General features: G+C 39.6%; 1 protein-coding gene across 4 annotated transcripts in view; it reads left to right on the plus strand.

Moving 5' to 3' along the window:
• LOC126095762 (bromodomain-containing protein 4-like) overlaps positions 1–25147 on the plus strand; it is a 122230-nt gene that overhangs the window by 81898 nt on the left and 15185 nt on the right. For all 4 annotated transcript variants that reach the window (XM_049910566.1, XM_049910565.1, XM_049910567.1 and 1 more), the window contains 3 exons: positions 5333–5443; positions 17935–18107; positions 18181–18282. In XM_049910566.1, the coding sequence (XP_049766523.1) occupies positions 5333–5443; positions 17935–18107; positions 18181–18282 (386 nt within the window). The remainder of the gene's footprint in view (positions 1–5332; positions 5444–17934; positions 18108–18180; positions 18283–25147) is intronic.

The raw sequence follows: 25147 nt of genomic DNA on the forward strand, positions 1-25147 counted from the left end.
CAAAACTTCAGCAAATTTCCTATGACAATCACCCACACAAAATAGATTAAAAAAAATATATTTATGGCAGAGTCCTTTGGTTCACACATGAGTGAATCACACTTACTTTAAATATGTGCCTACCGTATTTACTCGAATCTAAGCCGCACATTTTTTCCGGTTTTTGTAATCCAAAAAACCGCCTGCGGCTTAGAATCGAGTGCAAAGCAAGCGGAAGTTCTGAAAAATGTTGGTAGGTGCCGCCACAACTAACTTCTGACGTCGAATATATGTAGCGCTACAAGGGGATGCTTTGTAGGCACAGAGATAAATACTGGCGCCAAAATCTCTGCGTCAGTAAATAAATTAAAAAAAAAAAAAGGTGGAAGACGAGCTTTTTTCTCCGCCTTATCCAACGAAGTAAATACAAATTCCGTATTGTTCATCTTCGAATGTAGCAGAATTTCAATGTACTACGAAAATCCGACTGGCCAGACTGTTTGGGATGTTTGTCAATATGGCCATTCTACGTGTTGAATTTTTTACTATCTGTGAGAAGAGGTGGTTGCTAATAGGAACCTGACGAAATGTGAATCACATGCAGTATTCTCTTCACCATAAGAATAATATGAATGTAAACATTATGCCACGTATTCTTTCGTGTTTGCTGCTATTTCATTTAAATCCTATCTGCCTAATAAACTACGAAACTAGAGTGAGACAACAGCAAACGCGGAAGAATATACGTATCGTGTCATGTTTACATTCGTATTTTTCTTATGCCTAATAGTGATACAGTCAGAAATTAAGCACGGCAACTGATTAGATTTTTAAATCTAAGATGACTAATTCCTGTGCAGAATTTGACGTACTAGAGAAGCGGCCGCAAAGATTTTCAAACGGAGAAAAATTTTCGCCTAACTCTCGTTCAGAACATATTCTATCATATGCAGTCTATTATTTGGTTCTTGTTGATCATTATCAAAGAAAGCAGTGTAAGTAACAACAAATAGTAGTCTCTTGCCATTGTTTCGCTAGTGAGACGATTCCTCTCTTTTCTTGTTTTTTAATTGTAAGCGGCGGTAGCGCGCACAAAAGCAAGCCATGCCGCGCGCGGCGACAGGCCGTAAACACGCACTATCAGAATGAGACAAACAATGCATTACACAGTACAGTAATGCATTTTCAGCTCAGAGTGACGTTAACACCTATAACAAAGAAAACGGCACTTATCAGATCAAAGCAAAATAAGCAATCGATTCAAACCAGACGAAGCACGTGAAAAGGAAGGGTACCCATATAAATACGGACGGAGCGCCTGACGTATAGCAATGGCTACCTGGTAAAACTTAACTGTTAAGCTTACGACTCGAACCAAACTCCTGTAGCTGTATCGTCATTCATTCGACCTAAATTGTGTCTCGTATTACAATGGACCAACTTTGTTTTGATTTGGAGGTGCGGCCTAAAACTTTTCTCTCCCCTTGAATTTCGAGTCTCAAATTTCAGGTGCGGCTTAGATTCGGGAAAATTTTTTTCCTCGATTTCGAGTCTCATTTTTTGGGTGCGGCTTAGATTCGAGTGCGTCTTAGATTCGAGTAAATACGGTAAACACAACTACTCTGCTGATTATCTTGACACCTAACCATTCTGCAGTGTGTACCAATATAATGAAAACATGTATTTTTACCTTAATACATTCCACATTGTTACACCTTCCGTCCCCTACTGCAATACTGTTGATAGCCATTTGTGCAGCTAATTGATTACTAGAGCACAATCAGGGTGTCATTCAACAGGTGCAAAGTTCTGGTTCAGAAAACACTATGTAATATTGCTGCTAATGAAACAAAGCAATAGTCTTTCTGAATTAACTAACAATCCCCTTTTCCTCACCACCCTCCCCCAAAGAAAATTATGCAGATGGGTATAACTGCATATGTGTACTAATTCAGTGTTGTAATTGTCAGAATGAAAGCTACACTTCATCATTGCTTAAGAACTATTTGTCTTACCATACAATTGTGCAAGTGTTCTTTGGCTCCAGACAATGTGGTATACACTGTGACAAATGTAACTGGAATCAGTTGTCTCAGTGACAGTGTTGCCAGAAAATGTCATGTATAAAGTAAGCAAATTTGTGTACATCCCAAGTGTGTTCCATTATTGGTGGTTGTCTTCGAACATATGGCCGTTTGAGATCACAGACAACTGTGTGTGTTCATTTCTCTGTTCAAGATGTTACTTGCCCTCTGTATTCCTTGAGAATGCACAGGACGTCCACCATTTCTCCTTCTGACTAGTCATAAGATACTTTCTGCATTGAATTGTTTGTCAGCTGCGTAACTGGTATTGATGAAATGTGGCACATCTCAGGGACACAATTAAGGATTGAAAAAGCCATGAACTTAAACACCACACCAGATAATTTCTGAATAATAGAATCAGTCTTGTTTTTGTAACAAGCAAGTATTTTAGGGGATATTTGGCAAGATTTTTTTAATAGGTATTTTGTTTGTTTGGTTTGTGGGGCTCTCAACTGCGCAGTCATCGGCGCCCGTACAAAGTCCCAACTTTTACACAGCCCAATTTTTTTTTTTTTTTTTTTTTTTTTTTTTTTTTACACAGTCCAATCTAGCCACTGCCATGAATGATGATGATGATATCACACACACACACACACACACACACACACAGAGAGAGAGAATCCTCAATCCAGCTGGTAATCAAACCTGTTAATAGATAGTGTCCATTGTTCTCTACACATTTGGATTGTAGGTGAGTCACTTCATAGGTTTCGAATAGGTTAACATTAAGAAGAGTCGCAAGGAGGCTGTGGAGAAAATGCAACTTGTTGAAATTTGCAGAAAAAATTGTTTTCCACATTTTTTCCCTTAAACAGTTAAATAATAGGCTTGTGCAGAACACACTTTCATGGACTTCAGATGACATGTAATTTGTGCTGTGCAAAAATGTTTGGCTTTCACCATATCATACAATATATTTAAACATTGCCATCCGAACATAATTGAGCACTGGTTTCAATATGAGACAAGTAGTGTGCCCATTTGCACAGAGTTAGTAATATTGCTTCTCCCAGTGGGAAAAACGTTTTAGTTTAGAAGACTTGATAACATAGTGGCAATGCATTAAGTTCCAGGATTGAAAACTAGAACAATCCCCACCCACCTCCATTCCCTGACTCTTTTGTTTATTACCGGTATGTGTCGTACGTTGTAAATCAAATCTCAGTAATAACGAATATTACTTGGTTGCCAAAAAAGTAGACCATTGGTGTTATCTTTTATATTAAAATAAGTCTGAGGTTTGAGAATAAGTGCTTCTCTTACACAAATAAAATATACACTAAGTTACCAATAGTTTCATACTGGCTTTCTCTTTTAGAAGAAAATTCTTTTCATTGACATATCCTTCATCATTCAGTTCTTTTTAAAGTAATGTGGTTTGGGTGTAGAAATTAAAAGTATTATTGGACATAATGTGCTTGAAATTGTAAGCTACTTGCTGCTTATGTACTGTTTAATAAGCTAACAGCTTTCTCAGTTTTGTGTACCTAACCCACATTTTTGCCTAATCATAAAATTATGCAATGAAATACAGAAGTTAGTAACTTTTTATTGTCAGGCAATCTGTGCAAAACAGAATTGTTTTGGCTGTATGGTAGTGCATAATTTTTGGAAACCTTCACTTCCTAATTTTTGTGGTATCTATAAAGGTTAACTAGTTTCACTCTGTTTGGATATATACAGTTGTAACAATTTTGTTTGCTGTGTGGTTTCTTGGCATGCTGTGTTGCATAATTTATATTACTTGGTTTCTGTGTCGTACAATAATTCCATGTTTTAAGCAGTAAATTGTTTAAATTATCATGTGTAGATATTGTTTACTTACAATTGCATGCAGACTTCTGCAGTCTCTTCAGTGTGACACATGAAAAGTATCATATAGAAACAGCCTGAGACACAATTGTCTTCAACTCAAATACTAATTCATATGAAAAATTAAAGGTTCAATTGATTTTATCTGTGGCAGATATTTAGCAAAACATCCGAAATGCCATAACAGTTAGAGAATCAACAAATAAATATAAGATACAGATTTGCCACTTCTCATTTACACTGATGAGGATTTATGGACAAGAATCATGTTCTAATACTCCTGCTATCTTTGGTTGTTTATGTTCTTGCACTATTATTTTCCTGAAAGTTTTTAAGAACTGCTGCTCTGTACTTTGATGATTATTTCAGCTGTTGTACTCTACAAAGAGTGTGATTCACTAATAATCAGATATCATGTATTGCAGATTTCACTGGCGTTTTTCAGGTATGACTTCTTCTCTGCACATCTTATACACTACAGTTGTGATTTTTTTTGTCGCACATTATAAGCAGAGTTTCAGAATAACAGTAAATCATCTTGCAGATAATGTTTTTTTTAAGTGACAAATCCTTAGCCATACATAGTTAAAAGAGAAAGTCAACAGGATAAATGCATCATGAGAGTGCTTATTGAACTGCATAAGACATTTGATATGAAAGTGTGTCTTTCACTCTGCTTCAAAATGTAAAATGTTATGATTCTGCGTGGAACAGTTGTATGTGACAAAAAAAATGTCACATGAAAATTGTAATCATTCTATACAGTTAGTTCATGCTGTGAATAACCTTCATTCAAAATAATTGAAACTGTCTGTATGCTTGCCAGTGTTTATTTTTCGTATTTGTTAATCCTGGAAATATTTCCACTGCTGGATTTCAAAAAATGCAACATAACAAACACAAATAACAACAATTCATAAATCACAAATACTACTCATAGTATTATAGTCTCATTCATATTGTACGTCTCTTTAACTGACAATATTTGTCAGAGGAACGATCAGCAGCTGTGGAAAAATTATTCAATTCATATCCTAAACAAGATACTCATAAAAGATTCATTACCCTCAGTGGCATACATTTATAGCATTAAACATACCTATTATGACCAATAACTGTCTTTTTGCTTAGTTAGTGCTGTTCGAAAGGTCCCTGCCAAACAGTCATTTTGAATACAACAGTTACATACAAATAAATTGAATTAGCCCCAGAAAGTTTAGTTTTCTTGTCAACAGTTTAATGATATCTTCAGTAAAGATACATACTAATAATGTTATTCCTGAGTGCCGTAATAATTCTGTTTTTACAGCTAATGAAATGTTCTTTATCGTAATGTAACTTTCAGTGTTTTCCCCTGTCTTGCATCTTAAGCAGGTATATCTTTAAATGGTTAAATTAGTAAACCTATATTTTGTAACTGGCAATGAACAAAATATTTTGTTATGTAATTGCAGCCCAGCAAGCAGCAGAAGAAAGAGAAACACATGAACGAACGCCAGGCGGGCAGGCAAAACAAACTGCCGCTGACAGGCGCATTGATATTCAACCAGCAGAAGATGAAGAAGGTATATTATTGAACTGATATTGTTCAAGTTCATCCATTGTGATGATCCAAGATATTTTGATTATCTTCCTTGATTTTTTGTCATCTTATTTATGAATTGAGTGGAAATGTTTAAAATAATTATTGGGTGAAGAATTCTATCAGGAATGGGTAACAGTGTCGAAAGGATCTGAAAAAAAAAGTTTTGTTATTTGGAACATTTTTTAACATTTGGAACATTTTGCTTTGCCTAGTGCTTCTACAACCCCTGTGCTTCAAAAAATATCCAATATTTTAAAATGATATAATTGGATAGGGTCCAATATTTTAAAATAATATAATTGGATAGGATCAAGAGAAAACACACATAAAAGTTCAGGAAATTTGCAAGCTTTCAAAACCAGGGGCTGCTGCTGCTCCTGGCAGAAGGGTTAAGGGAAAAAAAGAGGGATGAAGATAAAAGAACTGTTGAGGTTTAGGAAATCAGAAGAGTTACGGAATAGTCACATGAATCTCGAGTAAGGCGAGAGTTATCAGCAAATGTCCCCTGACCTGGAGTTATGTGTAACGTTTCTGTAACCCTTCCCATTTTGTAAACCTTGCCAGTCCTTCTCTTTCACTCCTGTTCATCCCCTTCAATCCATGTGCCAGAATAAGGAGCCATTGGTACAAAGCTTGACATTTCCTTAACTTGTGTATTTTCTCCTACCATCAGTTGGTTGAGCACATTTTTTATCTATCCAGTTACACTTTCCAAAACTGATTATTTTCAACTGTATTGTATTTCAGAATTTGTATAAACTCTCATTAAGTGTCAATGTGATGGCATTTCTAGCTATAGTTGCAGTCATGAATGATGGTGGTCAAGTTTAGGATCATTCTGCGCACCTACGTCACACATTCTCCGACAGCCAATGAGCATACAGCAGTATTCTGAGCGCTGTGCTGTGAGTGTTGTATGCAGTGCGACTATTTAACGTGATGACAGTGAGTTATTTAGTGAATTTTTACCCCATTTGTTGTGAGTTGTCATGGCTGATGGTGACAGTAAGCGACAAATTCTACACAAGCAAGTGAGAAACATAATAAGTTGCAGGATGCACACTTACATCAAGTGCAAAGCACGTGTATGCGTGTACCTCAACTGTCGCTTGGAACCGGCAACATTGCATTCCCCATCCTTGTCTCGAACTGCCATCATTCGTGGATCTGACTATAGTTCAGATAGATGATACTATATTTCATGCAAAACTGGAATTATAGAGATAACTGACACAGTTTATTTGCATGAAGATTTTTCTAATTGTTATTGGTCTTCATGAGGGTCATCTGTAACACCAATATTTTCATAGGTAATTTAAGGAGGGATGGCAACAACTCACAGAGCAATTCTTTCGGATGAGTCCTTCATCAAAGTATTATTATTATTATTATTATTATTATTATTATTATTATTATACTACAGTAAGTGCAGCAGATGAGTTCAGTATGCTGATTTTCATATTTTATCAATATTTGACCACTTCCCTAATGTCCAAGACTGTGTGATGTATCAGCAGATAATTCGTGCAAATTCCAGTAAAGTGGCTTTTTGTAGTTAGCAAATGGATATTTTATCCATGCCAATCGTTTTCAAGTGTCCACTAAGATCAACACAGCTCCCAGTGTATCAAACCAATGGGACACTTCCACTGTTTTGCACCGCAATTGCTGTCGTTTGATTTACAAGTCATGTGATAAAGCAAGTTTAAGTTGAAACTTTCTGGCAGATTAAAACTGTGTGCCCGACCGAGACTCGAACTCGGGACCTTTGCCTTTCGCGGGCAAGTGCTCTACCAACTGAGCTACCGAAACACGACTCACGCCCGGTACTCACAGCTTTACTTCTGTCAGTACCTCGTCTCCTACCTTCCAAACTTTACAGAAGCTCTCCTGCGAACCTGCAGAACTAGCACTCCTGAAAGAAAGGATATTGCGGAGACATGGCTTAGCCACAGCCTGGGGGATGTTTCCAGAATGAGATTTTCACTCTGCAGCGGAGTGTGTGCTGATATGAAACTTCCTGGCAGATTAAAACTGTGTGCCCGACCGAGACTCGAACTCGGGACCTTTGCCTTTCGCGGGGAAGTTCTCTACCAACTGAGCTACCGAAGCACGACTCACGCCCGGTACTCACAGCTTTACTTCTGTCAGTACCTCGTCTCCTACCTTCCAAACTTTACAGAAGCTCTCCTGCAAACCTGCAGAACTAGCACTCCTGAAAGCACTCGGTCGGGCACACATTGTGTCTGTGTATATGCGAATGGGTATGTGTGTGTGTGTGTGTGTGTGCGCGCGCGAGTGTATACCTGTCCTTTTTTTCCCCCTAAGGTAAGTCTTTCCGTTCCCAGGATTGGAATGACTCCTTACTCTCTCCCTTAAAACCCACATCCTTTCGTCTTTCCCTCTCCTTCCCTCTTTCCTGACGAAGCAACCGTTTGTTGCGAAAGCTTGAATTTTGCGTGTAAGTTTGTGTTTGTTTGTGTGTCTATCGACCTGCCAGCACTTTTGTTTGGTAAGTCTCATCATCTTTCTTTATATATATATATATAAAGTAATAATTTCAAATGGAGAAAATAAAAATTCCTTCATACAACATAAAATAAATTGTCACTGACTGTTTAAAACTGATACTTTTGCTCTCTTAGCAGAGATGTTTCTGCAAATTCTCATTGACAGTATGACATTTTGATGAATGAAACTGTCCACCCACTCTTCTCCAGGAAATTTGTTTCTGAACAGTTTTGCATTCTGTCCACTTTTGTAAGGATAATGTTCTGCTATTACCCAAACATTTTTCCGTGTTTTCCCATTTGTCTTCCCGTTATAAGGTCTCCCAAGGTAGTTCATGGAATTTCATATTTCTTTGCAGCATTTCTGATTGATAATGCATTTGACTGACTGTATATCACCAATTGCTGCAGCAAAATCTGCATATTTAGAAGACATGTCTATGACGTACTGCATTGCTGAGAAGACTGACAATGAAAATATAGAAATTGCAGCAGACAACAATGGTTCCTGGTCAACTATGTACTGGAATACTATTTCTGCTTGTGATAAGTTTCAGTAACATGGGAAAAAATTATTGTAATATTTTGTTAATCTTAAAATCATGATTACAGAAATATGATTATTTTGTATTTCAGTACAGCTAAAAAGAGCTAAATTGATAAAAGTTAGACACAGTATCTTTTTACTACTTTTCCTGTTGATGGCCGTTAGTTATAAATCATCAAGAACATACAGTATGTTTTGCACCACCTTGCGAGGTCAAAGGAGAGATCTTATCACAGCTAAAATGCAGAAGTGGCAACTAGTAGCTAATTGTGTTTGCATAAACTCACAAATTTAGTAAGTGCACGCATTGGATGAATCTTGACATGCCAGGTTGGTTCTAAATGGTGCTATGGTATTTATTGAATGCTGAAATACAAGAGAAACTGTGTAAGAAATACACTGTCCAGTCACATCGATGTGACCGCCAATCAAAAGCCTGCATAACCACCATTTAGTATGGACTGCTGCAAGAACTGCGAGAAGAGAGTCCGTGAAGTTCTGGAAGGTAATAACAGGGATCTGGAGCCATGCCAACTCCAGTGCTGTGGCCAGCTGTGCTATGTTTGGCGATTGAGTATCCATAGCGCGAACACCCCAATTGATGTGGCCCCAAAGATTTTTGATAGGGTTTAAATCTGGGGTGCTTAGTGGCCAGAATAGTACAGTAAACTCAACCTGGGTGTTTTTCGAACCATGCATGTACACTGCGAGCTGTGTGACATGTTGCATTGTGCTGCTGGTAGATACTGCCATGCCTAGAAATAAGAAACTGTATGTATGTATATACCGTATTTACTCGAATCTAAGCCGCACTTTTTTTCCGGTTTTTGTAATCCAAAAAACCGCCTGCGGCTTAGAATCGAGTGCAAAGTAAGCGGAAGTTCTGAAAAATGTTGGTAGGTGCCGCCACAACTAACTTCTGCCGTCGAATATATGTAGCGATTCACATGCATGCTTTTCAGGCACAAAGATAAATACTGGCGCCAAAACCTCTGCGTCAGTAAATAAATAAAAAAAAGGTGGAAGACGAAAATTTTTCTCCGCCCCGAGTTTCGACCACTGCATTTTCATACATTATCCAACGAAGTAAATACAAATTCCGTATTGTTCGTCTTCGAATGTAGCAACATTTCAATGTACTGTACTAGGAAAATCCGACTGGCAAGACTGTTTGGGATGTTAGTCAATATGGCCAATTCTACGTTCTGAATTTTTTCTACCTATGAGAAGAGATGGTTGCTAATAGGAACTTTTATGAATTGTGAATCACATGCAGTATTCTCTTCACCATAAGAATAATACGTATATAAACATTTTGCCATGTATTCTTTCGTGTTTGCTGGTATCTCATTTAAATCCTGTCTGCTTAATAAACTACGAAACTAGAGTGAGACAACAGCAAACGCCGAAGAACATACTTATCATTTCATGTTTATATTCGTATTATTCTTATGCCTAATAGTGATACAGTCAGAAATGAAGCACGTCAATTGACTAGATTTTTAAATCTAAGATGACTAATTTCTGTGCAGAATGTTATGTACTAAAGACGTCTGCAAAGATTTTCAAACAGAGAAAAATTTTCGCTAAACTCTCATTCAGAACATCTTCTATCATACACAGTCTATTATTTGGTTCTTGTTGATCGTCAAAGAAAGCAGCAGTGTTAGTAACAACAAATAGCAGTCTCTTGCCATTGTTTCGCTAATGAGACGATTCCTCTCTTTTTCTTTTTCTAATTGTAAGCAGCGGTAGTGCGCACAAAAACAAACCACAACGCGAGCGGCGACAGGCCGTAAACACTGATTATGAGAATGCGACAAACAGTGCATGACACAGTACAGTAATGCATTTTCAGCTTAGAGTGACGTAAACACCTATAACAAAGAGAACGGCACTTATCAGATCAAAGAAAAATAAGCAATCGATCCAAACCAGACGAAGCACGTGAAAAAGGAAGGGTACCCGTATAAATATGCCTGACGCATAGCAATGGCTACCTGGTAAAGCCTAACTGCTAAGCTTACTACGCGAACCAAACTACTGTAGCTGTATCGTCGTTCATTCGACCTAAATTGTGTCTCATATTACAATGGACCAACTTTGTTTTGATTTGGAGGTGCGGCCTAAAACTTTACTCTCCCCTTGAATTTCGAGTCTCATATGTCAGGTGCGGCTTAGATTTGGGAAATTTTTTTTTCCTTGATTTCGAGTCTCATTTTTCAGGTGCGGCTTAGATTCGAGTGCGGCTTAGATTCGAGTAAATACGGTAATAGAGGGAAACATTCCACGTGGGAAAAATATATCTAAAAACAAAGATGATGTGACTTACCAAACGAAAGTTCTGGCAGGTCGATAGACACACAAACAAACACAAACATACACACAAAATTCAAGCATTCACAACCAATGGTTGCTTCATCAGGAAAGAGGGAAAGACGAAAGGATGTGGGTTTTAAGGGAGAGGGTAAGGAGTCATTCCAATTCCGGGAGCGGAAAGACTTACCGTAGGGGGGAAAAAAGGACAGGTACTTTACGAATGTCTGCTTGTGTCTGTGTATGTGCGGTTGGATATGGGTGTGTGTGCGAGTGTATACCTGTCCTTTTTTTTCCCTAAGGTAAGTCTTTCCGTTCCCGGGATTGGAATGACTCCTTACCCTCTCCCTTAAAACCCACATCCTTCCGTCTTTCCCTCTCCTTCCCTCTTTCCTGATGAAGCAACCGTTGGTTGCGAAAGCTTGAATTTTGTGTGTATGTTTGTGTTTGTTTGTGTGTCTGTCGACCGGCCAGCACTTTTGTTTGGTAAGTCACATCATCTTTGTTTTTAGATAAACTGTATGTATGTATGGATGGATGGATGGATGGACGTGGTCTCCAAGTATAGATGCATACTTTTGTTGATCTATTTTGCTGATCAGAATGATGAGATCACAAAGAGAATGCCACAAAAACACTCCCCAGACCATAATGCTCCCTCCTGTTGCTGGGTGTTTGCTTTCACATGTTTCACGTTGTGCACATCAATGACTATTCATCCGATGGAGCAATAAATGTGATTCATTGGAAAAAGCCACCTGTTGCCACACAGTGCTGTCTAGTTGTGATATTGATGTGCAAATTCCGGCTTCCATCACCGACGAATGGAAGTCAACATGGGTGCATGAACCAGGTGCATTCTGTGGAGGTCCATATACAGCACCAACCACTGAATGGGCATTGAGAAGACACTGTTGCCCCTTGGTTTGTCTGAGCGATCAGTTGCTCAACAGTTGCAGGTCTATTTGGCCATACACGTTTGTGCAGCTGTTGTTGTTGTTCACCCATCATCTATGGCCTGTGGTGCACCACAGGTGCTTCAGCACTGGTTTTGGTTAGTGCCATTTTGCCATCCACGGTACACTTTAACCATGGCGGCACAAAAACTATATCCAAACTTAGCCAGTTCGGAAATGCTTTCACTCTTAGGCCAAAAACCAATAATCATGCCTTTTGAACTTTAGGTAATTGCTCCACTTCTGCATTATGATAAAGACAGCACTGTTTAATAATTAGCATTAGATTGTGCAATTAATAATGTGAATTTTTAAGTATGCCACATATTTTGTAATTTCAATCATTTTTCAATTTCAATCATTTTTCAATTTCAATCATTTTTTCAATTTCAATCATTTTTTCAATTTCAATCATTTTTTCAATTTCAATCATTTTTTCAATTTCAATCATTTTTTCAATTTCAATCATTTTTTTCAATTTCAATCATTTTTTCAATTTCAATCATTTTTTCAATTTCAATCATTTTTTCAATTTCAATCATTTTTTCAATTTCAATCATTTTTTCAATTTCAATCATTTTTTCAATTTCAATCATTTTTTCAATTTCAATCATTTTTTCAATTTCAATCATTTTTTCAATTTCAATCATTTTTTCAATTTCAATCATTTTTTCAATTTCAATCATTTTTTCAATTTCAATCATTTTTTCAATTTCAATCATTTTTTCAATTTCAATCATTTTTTCAATTTCAATCATTTTTTCAATTTCAATCATTTTTTCAATTTCAATCATTTTTTCAATTTCAATCATTTTTTCAATTTCAATCATTTTTTCAATTTCAATCATTTTTTCAATTTCAATCATTTTTTCAATTTCAACCTTTTTTTCAATTTCAACCTTTTTTTCAATTTCAACCTTTTTTTCAATTTCAACCTTTTTTTCAATTTCAATCATTTTTTCAATTTCAATCATTTTTTCAATTTCAATCATTTTTTCAATTTCAATCATTTTTAAAACGAGATCAATTTTAACTGTTAGTACATATTGATTGTAACACATTAATTTCTTTTCTTATACATCTTAGCCTGAAATATGATACATTGGATACAAAATCATATGAATTCTTCCAGTGAAACAGCTGAGATTTAAAAAAAAACCTATGCAAGAATCAATGACATACATGGTATCGGTTTTATATATATACCTAAAAACAAAGATGATGTGACTTACCAAGTGAAAGTGCTGGCAGGTCGACAGACACACAAACGAACACAAAAATACACACAAAATTCAAGCTTTCGCAACAAGCTGTTGCCTCATCAGGAAAGATGGAAGGAGAGGGAAAGACGAAAGATTGTGGGTTTTAAGGGAGAGGGTAAGGAGTCATTCCAGTCCCGGGAGCGGAAAGACTTACCTTATGGGGAAAAAAGGACGGGTTTTGCCCAAACTCTTTGTCTTTAAATATGTCTGCTTGTGTCTGTATATGTGTGGATGGATATGTGTGTGTGTGCGCGCGAGTGTATACCCGTCCTTTTTTCCCCATAAGGTAAGTCTTTCCGCTCGCGAGACTGGAATGACTCCTTACCCTCTCCCTTAAAACCCACATCCTTTCGTCTTTCCCTCTCCTTCCCTCTTTCCTGATGAGGCAACAGTTTGTTGCGAAAGCTTGAATTTTGTGTGTATGTTTGTGTTCGTTTGTGTGTCTGTCGACCTGCCAGCACTTTCAATTGGTAAGTCACATCATCTTTGTTTTTAGGTATATTTTTCCTTCATGGAATGTTTCCTTCTATTATAACCATATATATATATACAACCTGAAAACAGCTTTTGCATCCCGTAACTACCCTCCCAACCTGGTACAAAAGCAAATAACCAGAGCCACTTCCTCATCTCCTCAAACCCGGAACCTTCCACAGAAGAACCCCAAAAGTGCCCCACTTGTGACAGGATACTTTCCGGGACTGGATCAGATTCTGAATGTGACTCTCCAGCAGGGATACGACTTCCTCAAATCCTGCCCTGAAATGAGATCCATCCTTCATGAAATCCTCCCCACTCCACCAAGAGTGTCTTTCCGCCGTTCACCTAACCTTCGTAACCTCTTAGTTCATCCCCATGAAATCCCCAAACCACCTTCCCTACCCTCTGGCTCCTACCCCTGTAACCGCCCCTGGTGTAAAACCTGTCCCATGCACCCTCCCACCACCACCTATCCCAGTCCTGTAACCCGGAAGGTGTACACGATCAAAGGCAGAGCCACGTGTGAAAGCACCCACGTGATTTACCAACTGACCTGCCTACACTGTGAAGCGTTCTATGTGGGAATGACCAGCAACAAACTGTCCATTCGCATGAATGGACACAGGCAGACAGTGTTTGTTGGTAATGAGGATCACCCTGTGGCTAAACATGCCTTGGCGCACGGCCAGCACATCTTGGCACAGTGTTACACCGTCCGGGTTATCTGGATACTTCCCACTAACACCAACCTGTCTGAACTCCGGAGATGGGAACTTGCCCTTCAGCATATCCTCTCTTCTCGCTATCCGCCAGGCCTCAATCTCCGCTAATTTCTAATTTCAATCTGCCGCCACTCATACCTCACCTGTCTTTCAACATCATCTTTGCCTCTGTACTTCCGTCCTGGCTGACATCTCTGCCCAAACTCTTTGCCTTTACAAATGTCTGCTTGTGTCTGTGTATATGCGGATGGATATGTGTGTGTGTGCGAGTGTATACCTGTCCTTTTTTCCCCCTAAGGTAAGTCTTTCCGCTCCCGGGATTGGCATGACTCCTTACCCTCTCCCTTAAAACCCATATCCTTTTGTCTTTCCTTCTCCTTCCCTCTTTCCTGACGAGGCAACCGTTGGTTGCGAAAGCTAGATTTTTGTGTGTATGTTTGTGTTTGTTTGTGTGTCTATCGACCTGCCAGCGCTTTTGTTTGGTAAGTTTCATCATCTTTCTTTTTAGATATATTTTTCCCACGTGGAATGTTTCCCTCTATTATATATATATATATATATATATATATATATATATATATATATATATATATATATATATATATATATATATATATATATATATATATAGAAGGAAACATTCCGCGTGGGAAAAAATATATCTAAAAACAAAGATGATGTGACTTACCAAACGAAAGCGCTGGCACGTCGATAGACACACAAACATACACATAAAATTCTAGCTTTCGCAACCAATGGTTGCCTCATCAGGAAAGAGGGAAGGAGAGGGAAAGACGAAAGGATTTGGGTTTTAAGGGAGAGGGTAAGGAGTCACTCCAATCCCGATAGCGGAAAGACTTACCTTAGGGGGAAAAAAGGACGGGTATACACTCTCCCGCGCGCGCCCACACACACACACACACACGCACACACACATATACAGACACAAGCAGACATATACAGATGCAAAGAGTTTCTAGTCGAGGCGGAAGTGCAGAGGCAAAGATGTTGTTGAATGACAGATGAGGTATGAGTGGCGGTAACTTGAAATTAGCGGAGATTGAGGCCTGGTGGATAACAGGAAGAGAGGATATATTGAAGAGCAAGTTCTCATCTCCGGAGTTCAGATAGGTTGGTGTTAGTGGGAAGTTTCCAGATAACCCGGACGGCGTAACACTGTGCCAAGATGTGCTGTCCGTGCACCAAGGCATGTTTAGCCACAGGGTGATCCTCATTACCAACAAACACTGTCTGCCTGTGTCCATTCATGTGAATGGACAGTTTGTTGCTGATCATTCCCACATAGAATGTGTCACAGTGTAGGCAGGTCAGTTGGTAGATCACATGAGTGCTTTCACACGTGGCTTTGCCTTTGATCGTGTACACCTTCCGGGTTACAGGACTGGAGTAGGTGGTGGTGGGAGGGTGCATGGGACAGGTTTTACACCGGGGGCGGTTACAAGGGTAGGAGCCAGAGAGTAGGGAAGGTGGTTTGGGGATTTCATAGGGATGAACTAAGAGGTTACGAAGGTTAGATGGATGGCGGAAAGACACTATAGGTGGAGTGGGGAGGATTTCATGAAGGATGGATCTCATTTCAGGGCAGGATTTGAGGAAGTCGTATCCCTGCTGGAGAGCCACATTCAGAGTCTGATCCAGTCCCGTAAAGTATCCTGTCACCAGTGGGGCACTTTTGTGGTTCTTCTGTGGAAGGTTCTGGGTTTGAGAGGATGAGGAAGTGGCTCTGGTTATTTGCTTCTGTACCAGGTCGGGAGGGTAGTTGCGGTATGCGAAAGCTGTTGTCAGGTTGTTGGTGTAATGGTTCAGGGATTCCGGACTGGATCAGATTCGTTTGCCACGAAGACCTAGGCTGTAGGGAAGGGACCGTTTGATGTGGAATGGGTGGCAGCTGTCATAATGGAGGTACTGTTGCTTGTTGGTGGGTTTGATGTGGACGGACGTGTGAAGCTGGCCATTGGACAGGTGGAGGTCAACATCAAGGAAAGTGGCATGGGATTTGGAGTAGGACCAGGTGAATCTGATGGAACCAAAGGAGTTGAGGTTGGAGAGGAAATTCTGGAGTTCTTCTTCACTGTGAGTCCAGATCATGGAGATGTCATAGATGATGTGACTTTTTTTACCAAATGAAAGTGCTGGCAGGTCAACAGACACACAAACGAACACAAACATACACACAAAATTCAAGCTTTCGCAACCAATGGTTGCCACATCAGGAAAGAGGGAAGGAGAGGGAAAGACGAAAGGATTTGGGTTTTAAGGGAGAGGGTAAGGAGTCATTCCAATCCCGGGCGCGGAAAGACTTACCAAGGTAAGTCCCTCCGCTCCCGGGACTGGAATGACTCCTTACCCTCTCCCTTAAAACCCACATCCTTTCGTCTTTCCCCCTCCTTCCCTCTTTCCTGATGAGGCAATAGTTTGTTGCGAAAGCTTGAATTTTGTGTGTATGTTTGTGTTCGTTTGTGTGTCTGTCGACCTGCCAGCACTTTCATTTGGTAAGTCACATCATCTTGACAATATATATTGCCTTTACAAATGTCTGCTTGTGTCTGTGTATGTGTGGATGGATATGTGTGTGTGCGCGAGTGTATACCTGTCCTTTTTTCCCCCTAAGGTAAGTCTTTCCGCTCCCGGGATTGGAATGACTCCTTACCCTCTCACTTAAAACCCATATCCTTTTGTCTTTCCTTCTCCTTCCCTCTTTCCTGACGAGGCAACTGTTGGTTGCGAAAGCTAGAATTTTGTGTGTATGTTTGTGTTTGTTTGTGTGTCTATCGACCTGCCAGCGCTTTTGTTTGGTAAGTCTCATCATCTTTCTTTTTAGATATATTTTTCCCACGTGGAATGTTTCCCTCTATTAGATGATGAGACTTGCCAAACAGAAGCGCTGGCGGGTCGATAGACGCACGGGTGAACACAGGCATGCACACGGAGTTCGAGCTTTCGCGGCCAATGGTTGCCTCATCAGGGGGGGGGGGGGGGATTTGGGTTTTGGCGGGGAGAGTGGGGAGTCGTTCCAGTCCCGGGAGCGGAGGAACTTACCTTGGCAAGTCTTTCCGCTCCCGGGATTGGAATGACTCCTTACCCTCTCCCTTAAAACCCAAATCCTTTCGTCTTTCCCTCTCCTTCCCTCTTTCCTGATGAGGCAACCGTTGGTTGCGAAAGCTTGAATTTTGTGTGTATGTTTGTGTTTGTTTGTGTGTCTGTCGACCTGCCAGCACTTTCATTTGGTAAGTCACATCATCTTTGTTTTTAGGTATATTTTTCCTACGTGGAATGTTTCCTTATATTATAACCATATATATATATATATATATATATATATATATATATATATATATATATATGAAGCATAATGTTAGAGGAGGGTGACTCGTTATAAACTGCTAATGCTGCCATCTGACATCTGTGTGTGTTTATTGCACATTGACTTCAGACAAAGGCGGTGGTCACAGAAATGTGACTGGTCCACGTATATTTATTGTTACAACCATTATTCCTCCTACCTTCATTTTGATGTATTATTTGTAATGCTGTTTTAGTTTTCACTCATTTACTTTAAATTTTTTGTTGCGTTACATTGATCAGAAATAAAATGATTAGTGTTTCATCAGGTATAGACAAGAAAATTCTGAAACATCTGTTCTCTTTTTCTTTTAGATCAAGATGATGGGTACTCAGTCAAACATGTAGCATATGCACGCTACCTTAGGAATCATCGCTTAATAAATGAAATTTTTTCTGATGCTGTTGTACCTGATGTGCGCTCTGTTGTCACTACAGCTCGCATGCAAGTCCTAAAGCGACAGGTTCAGTCCTTAACAATGCACCAGGTATGTGTGAATACTCCATAGAATCTGTCTTCATATTTTCGTATAGTTATCTGATGTGATACATCTGTTCTAGAAAAAATTAGAGGCAGAACTTCAACAAATTGAAGAGAAGTTTGAAGCTAAGAAGAAGAAGTTTATTGAAAGCAGTGAGGCTTTTCAAGAAGAACTTAAGAAGGTAGAGTACAGTTTCAGCTGATGTAGTCCTAGCTCTAGACTTTCTTTCCGTTCATTCATTTTGTTGTTTTGAGAGGGAACAAGGGAGGAAGGGGGAAGGAAGAATGGTTGGCATAGGTAGCAATGATCAAAGAAGTGGACATTTAAGAGACTAAGTTCCAATCTGGAGAGATCTGAAAGGAGTGGTGCTGGAGGATAAAAGTATTTCAGGCAGGCATCAGTCTCATGACTATTCTGTTTTTCCACAGCTTGTGTTTCTGGTATCCCCTTTTTGGCAGAGCTAATTTATTTTCACTAATTGTGAGGTTCAGTGCTTTTGATAAAATATAGGGTTTACTAGATCTTCGGCTGTAGTAGGTAGTGGTAGTGAAACACACACACACACACTATGTGATCTAAAGTATCCGGACACCCCATAAACACATGTTTTTCATATTAGGTGCATTGTGGTGCCACATGCTGCCAGGTACTCCATATCAGCAACCTCTGTAGTCACTAGACACCATGAGAGCAGAATGGGGTGCTTCGCGGAACTCATGGACTTCGAACGTGGTCAGGTAATTGGGTGTCACTTGCGTCATATGTCTGTACACGAGATTTTCACACTCCTATACATCCCTAGGTCCACTGTTTCCAATGTGATATTGAAGTGGAAACTTGGAAGGGACACGTACAGCACAAAAGTGTACAGGCTGACCTCACCTGTTGACTGACAGAGACCGCCGACAGTTGAAGAGGGTCGTAATGTGTAATAGGTAGACATCTATCCAGACCATCACACAGGAATTCCAAACTGCATCAGGATCCCCTGCAAGTACTATGACAGATAGGCGGGAGGTGAGAAAACTTGGATTTCATGGTCTAGCGGCTGCTTGTAAGTCGCACATCACGCTGGGAAATGCCAAATGACACCTCGCTTGGTGTAAGGAGTGTAAACATTGGACGATTGAACAGTGGAAAAATGTTGTGGGGAGTGACGAATCACGTACACAATGTGGCGATCCGATGGCAGGGTGTGGGTAAACACCATATTGAATTCCAGCATTACTGATGGAGGGTGCCATGAACTTGTAAGTCATTTTCAGCCAGTTGCCCAGATACTTATGATCACATAGTGTAGTATTAGTAGTTTAACTTGAGGGCAGTCAAAGGTAAACTAAACATTTTGAGAGGAAACAAGGTTAGGAGAGACATAAGATCTAGCCATAATCTATGGGTGGCACTGAAATAGTACTGTTTATAGGCTGAGGAAGAAAATTTTGGATGTGGAGAGTCTTGTTTCTTTACACAAGTTTTGAAACTTGTAGGCCAGTTATTAAATAACTTCTTCACAAAACAGTATTCTACACAACGGGTAATCCAAATTATGTTGTACTATTTTAAACAGACTGGCCTTGTATCCGTGATGATGGAGGTTCCAATCTTTATATAACCATCTTGATTTTGGTTGTTTTCCATGGTTTCCATAAATTACTTCAAACTAATGTCAGGATGTTTCCTATTATAAGGTCACAGTTAACTATCTGTTCAATCTTGTGTAACTAGTCCTGCAAATCAGGAGGACTGCACTGCACCATTTCAACAACGTGTTGCTATTGCACATGTTCTTGAACTACATGTTCAGAAGGAAAATGGGAACTTGAAAGAGTATCTTGTTTCGCATAATGTGCTGAAAACTCTGATAGGAATTCAGTGTGTAAGAAAGCGCTGATGGCATTCTTCGGCTGCAGCAGGAGCACTAACATCTGAGAAGCTATAAACATACACCATATCTGCATATCCTTCATTAGTGTAGATTTGCTGCATTTTAGCCAGTATGTGTACAAACACAGTTAACCATTGCTTCTCTCTGATACTCTCTCATCCCTCACACCATTTCATTTGCAACACATCATCAACAACTGCATGTTCACTGGCAGAAAGACACGCCAAGCAAAGAGGCTGAAAGCAGAAAGGTAGTTCGGGCAAGAATAAAATGTTTAAAAAAGATTCGATGACTAAAACGCACACATCTGCACCACTAGCCCCAAAACAAGTGTTGATTAAATATGTTTGGTATCGAAAACTATTTGGAGTAGGACATATGTACATATGATGTTTCTTGCCGCAAATGAGTGGTCCTGTTGTATCTCTGAATATTGACCATTCTTTCTGGGACAGCCTCTGTATATATTATTTCAAAATGCGATTCTACATGCACAAACAGTTGACATCAGGACCTTGGCTACAATGATGTCCTTTGTTTTGTTACTGCAACTTCCAATATGCTTGCCTGAAAGGTTGAGTTGATATCCTTCCAAAATGAATGATATGTTGAGCTCAGAAAGAGTATAAGATGTTTGTAATATTGTTTGTGGAGATTTAGAGTAACTTTTCCAGTATAGATTGAGTGACATTGCCAGAAAGGAAAAAAAAAGAAGACATTGTAGTACAAAAGTGTGATGTAAATTGTCAGATATGTGGTGTTGTTTACTTGCATTATTTTTCAATTTAAACCTCTGCTCTGTGTTATCTAAGTAATCTTCACTGTTCATGATGCTGTGCTGAAAAGTAATGCATCTGAATTTTTTATTTGAAGCCATTTAAGCTTTTTAAGTAAAACAAACTTTACTAACATTCAACATCTTTATTCTTCATGCCTGTGTATTTATTTCTCAACATTATGACCGTGGGGACAAAAACATCCAATGTGATACCAGTTTGTTGATAATGTCACTGTAGAATGTTTGACTTTGTTGACAGAGCCACCACCTCACCTTTGCTTGCATTGCTTCGTCACTAACAAAGTGAAGTTCCTTGAAGGTGTTCTGTAAGTTTTGGAAACAAATGAAAATCGGATTGTGCCATGTTGGGACTGTACGGAGGATGATCAATGCCAGTTAACCCAGGACTTTGGATTAGTGCAGATATCACAGTGCTCTTGCATGGTCTTGGATTGTCATTCTGAAGGAGAGGGTGTCCCATATGTGAACGAACTCTTTGAATTTGTGCTTTCAGTTTTCTGATGGTCTTGCAGTACCTTAGAATTTATGGTGGTGCCTTTAGGCATGCCTTCCGTATGCGCCACACCTTGAAATCCCAGAACACTGTGAGCTTGATTTTGCGTGATAATAGCATGGTCTTGAATTTTTGTGGTGTAGGTGATCCTTTGTGGTGGAACTCATTTAAGCTTTCTTGTTCTTAATCAAAATGGTGACACCAGCTTTTATCACTTGTCACAATGTTAAACCCATCACCCGAAGGCTCAAAATGCAAAACAAGTTGTTGACAGATGTCCAATCTCCTCTGTTTCATGTTGGGATTGAGCGTTCGAGACACCTATCTTGTACGCACTTTTCTGTACTCCATTTCTGCGATTATGATCTGTACAAGTACTTTTGTTATGCCACATATGCCTAAAAGCTTTGTGTGTGTTATCCAGTGATGTTCTGTGATGAGTTCATCAGCCCGATTCCGCTGAATCTCATTGATTGCCGTATACAATCTACTTTCCAGCTTTGTCACATACGATGAGGCTGTCACCTATGATGAGGTTAGTAACACTGTTTCTTTGCTCGATTGCAGTACTCTTGTTTCTTACACACTGACATAGTTACATTAAACACCACCATTTTACGGACTACAATTCAGATCCCTCTAGCCGCAGAGGATTGAACTTGTATCAGTGAAGTGGGAAAGTTGCCCTAACGATATGCATGACATGTAATACCACAACTGATCTTGAGAATAGGATGAAAAAGTCAGAGGAATTATTTTTCAGTATGCCCTCGTAGAATGAATTGATTTATAAATACTCATTGACAACATCTTAAATAAGGTTGATTTAGAGATCTCTTAAATTTGCTTGGGGAATGAATTGCAAAATCTTGTGCTTCAAGAGAAAATTCTGTTTTGAATTTTATGTTTATTGTGTCTTGGTAAATTTAAGTTCAGTCCAGTTATTTTGTTCCATGGTCATGAACAGAGCTGTTCGTTCAGTAATTATCGAGGTAATTTTTAATATGCTTTACTGATTGTTAAATGAATTCACATGGTGTAGCTTTAATCCCCAATGCTTTGAGCAGATTACAATGAGCACGTATTCAAAGATAAGAACTGAGTATTACTCATGGACAGTATGCAACTAAAAGATACTGACTGTTACTTAATGATGACAGAATCCGTAAGTGCATAACATGCTGCTGAAATTCTGTTTGCAAGTATCTTTGTGTGTGACACTACATCAAGCGAGAATAAATATTCATACCTAGAAATTCCACATTTACTACACAATCTGCAGAGGTACCACCTACATCTAATTTAACAATGTTGCTTTCTGTCTTCAACACGAAATTCATAGTATTTGTTTTCTTTATGTCCAGTGTAACTTCATTGCGTATAGACCAATTGTAAAGTTCCTTGACAATTCTATTTGCACCCACTGCAAGGAGTTGCCTGTTTTCTCAATTAATGTAGTATTGTCTCAACGAAGGTAATTTTTTTCCCTTGATTAACACAATTAAGAAGTATAGTGTGGAGAGTTCTAGCAGAATGTAAAAATAATTTGGGGTAAAGTAGAGCACTCGCAGAGTAGCAGAGGTGTTGTGTCATCAACAAGCACCCACGAAACATAACGAAAACTTTTGAACTTTTGGAATAAATCCTTTTATGACAGGGTGTATACGACCCGGGACAACCGGGAGATCCGGGAAAAACCCGGGAATTTTTTCATCCGGGAGAAAACCGGGAAAAACCCGGGAATTGTTTAGAATTCCGGGAATTTTTCATTGTTTTAGCTTTCAGTTAAATTTTTGTGATTCTGACTGGTAAGAACCAATACTCTAACAAAGGATATTACTGTATCCCGCTACTGCAGAATAATGCTGCAGCAACAAAACATGAACGAGAGAAAAAAGAAAACGAAAATAAAACTTAAGTTGCAAAGGAAATGTGCCATATACAGCAACAAAACAGTGCTCATAAATGAGAGAGAGAGGGGGGGGAGGGAGAGGGAGAGAGAGGGGGGGGGTTTGCTGGACAAAAATGCAGGATGCAGGGATGGCAGTTGTATGTGCTGAATGTGTAACAGGTGGGTACTGGCAACAGAACGTGAAGAACCTAGTAATTATCAACCAGCAATTTGAAGTGTGAAGCGTGATGAAGATGATGTGCCACAGGGTGGTCAATGTTGTTCTTGGCCACAGTTTGGCAGTGGGCATTCATTCCGACGGATAGCTCATTGGTTGTCATGTGGACATGGAGAGCTGTACAGTGGTTGCAGCGGAGTTGGTATATAAAATGCTTACTTTCATATATGGCCCTGCCTCCGATGGGCTAGGATAAGTGTATGACAGGACTGGAGTAGGAAGTTTGGAGTGATGGATAGGGCAAGTCTTGTAAATAGGTACTCCTTAGGGATTTGATCCCTGTGACAAGGGGTTGGAAGTGGGAGTGTCATAGGGGTGGACCAGTATGTTGCATAGGTTAGGAGGATGATGGAATACCACTTTTGGAGGGGTGTCAGAGATCTTGCGTAGGATGACTCATTTCCAGGCTTGGTAGATAATCAAAGCCCTGACAAAGGACATGCTTAAATTTCTCTAGTCCAGGGTGATATGGTGTGATGATGGGGACCCTCCTTTGTAATTTTTTCTTAGAGGTGGTGGGAGTGTTAGGGATGTGTGAGGATATGGCATGGATAAACTGTTTGCGAACTGTGTTTGGGGGGGGGGGGGGGGGTGCTTGCATGTGAAGTCCTTCATTAGCTTCAGCATACCAAGCATGCAAATTCTCATTGATGCGAATACAATGTCCTCAAGTGGCCAGGCTATCTGGAAGTGATATTTGGTGTCAATGGGATGACAGCTGTCAAAATGCAGGTAGGATTTTAATATGGAGAGAGAGGTGAATGCAGCCATCAGATGTGGAAGTCATCATTCAGAAAGGTTGCATGTTGGGTTGAGAGAGACCAGATGAAGTGGATGGGGATCAAGGTGGTGTTATGGAGAAATGAGTATAAGGTGTCTTGGCTGTAAGTCCAGATCATGAAGATATCATCAGTGAACTTGAACCCAAGGGCTCTCCCATTTTGAGAAGCTGGGAAGGTTTTCTATAGATGGCCGCTCATAAAACTTCGGCATAGGAGGGTGCAATGCTGATGTGCAGGGCTGTGCTTCATTGATTTGTTTATATACCTTCCTCTCAAAGGAGAAGTGGTTGTGTTTAAGGAAATAATTTGTAAGGTGTAAAACTAATGAGGTAGTTTGTTTGAATCTGAACGGTGTGGGAGAGGTAGCGTTAGATTGCGGCAAGGCCATGAGCATAAGGGGTGTTGGTGTATAGGGATGTGGCATCAACAGTGAAGAGTAGGGCTCCAGGTGGTAAAAGTGTGAATATGGTGGGGAGTCGGTGAAGGAAATGTTTAGTTTCTTTGATGTGAAGACTAGGCTTCGGGCAATTGGTTGGAGGTATTGGTGAACAAGAACAGAAATTATTTATGTGGGAGCACAATAACCAGCTTCAATGTGGTGTCCAGGATTGTTGGGTTTACGGCTTTTGGGTAGCATTTAGAAGATGGAGTGTGGGTTGTGGTTGGGATAAAGAGTTAAAAGTTGGCAGAAACCATCTGTCAGGTAGTCAGTGCGATTCATCGCAACAGTGGCAGAGACTTTATCTGCAGGAAGAATGATAGGTCAGAGTTTGTTTTGAGATGACGTATGGCTGTCCTTTCTCCCATCTTGGAGCATCACTATCCACACAGTGAACACCCTTGTCAACCATTTCAGTGCCCAGACCCTACCTAGCTGATCTTCACAATTTTCCATGTCCTCTAAAACTCTCTTACCAACAGTCCACAAAACTCAGAACCCGAACAAACCCAAAACACT

This window comes from Schistocerca cancellata, chromosome 8, assembly GCF_023864275.1.
Source record: "Schistocerca cancellata isolate TAMUIC-IGC-003103 chromosome 8, iqSchCanc2.1, whole genome shotgun sequence".
Classification (NCBI taxonomy): domain Eukaryota; kingdom Metazoa; phylum Arthropoda; class Insecta; order Orthoptera; family Acrididae; genus Schistocerca; species Schistocerca cancellata.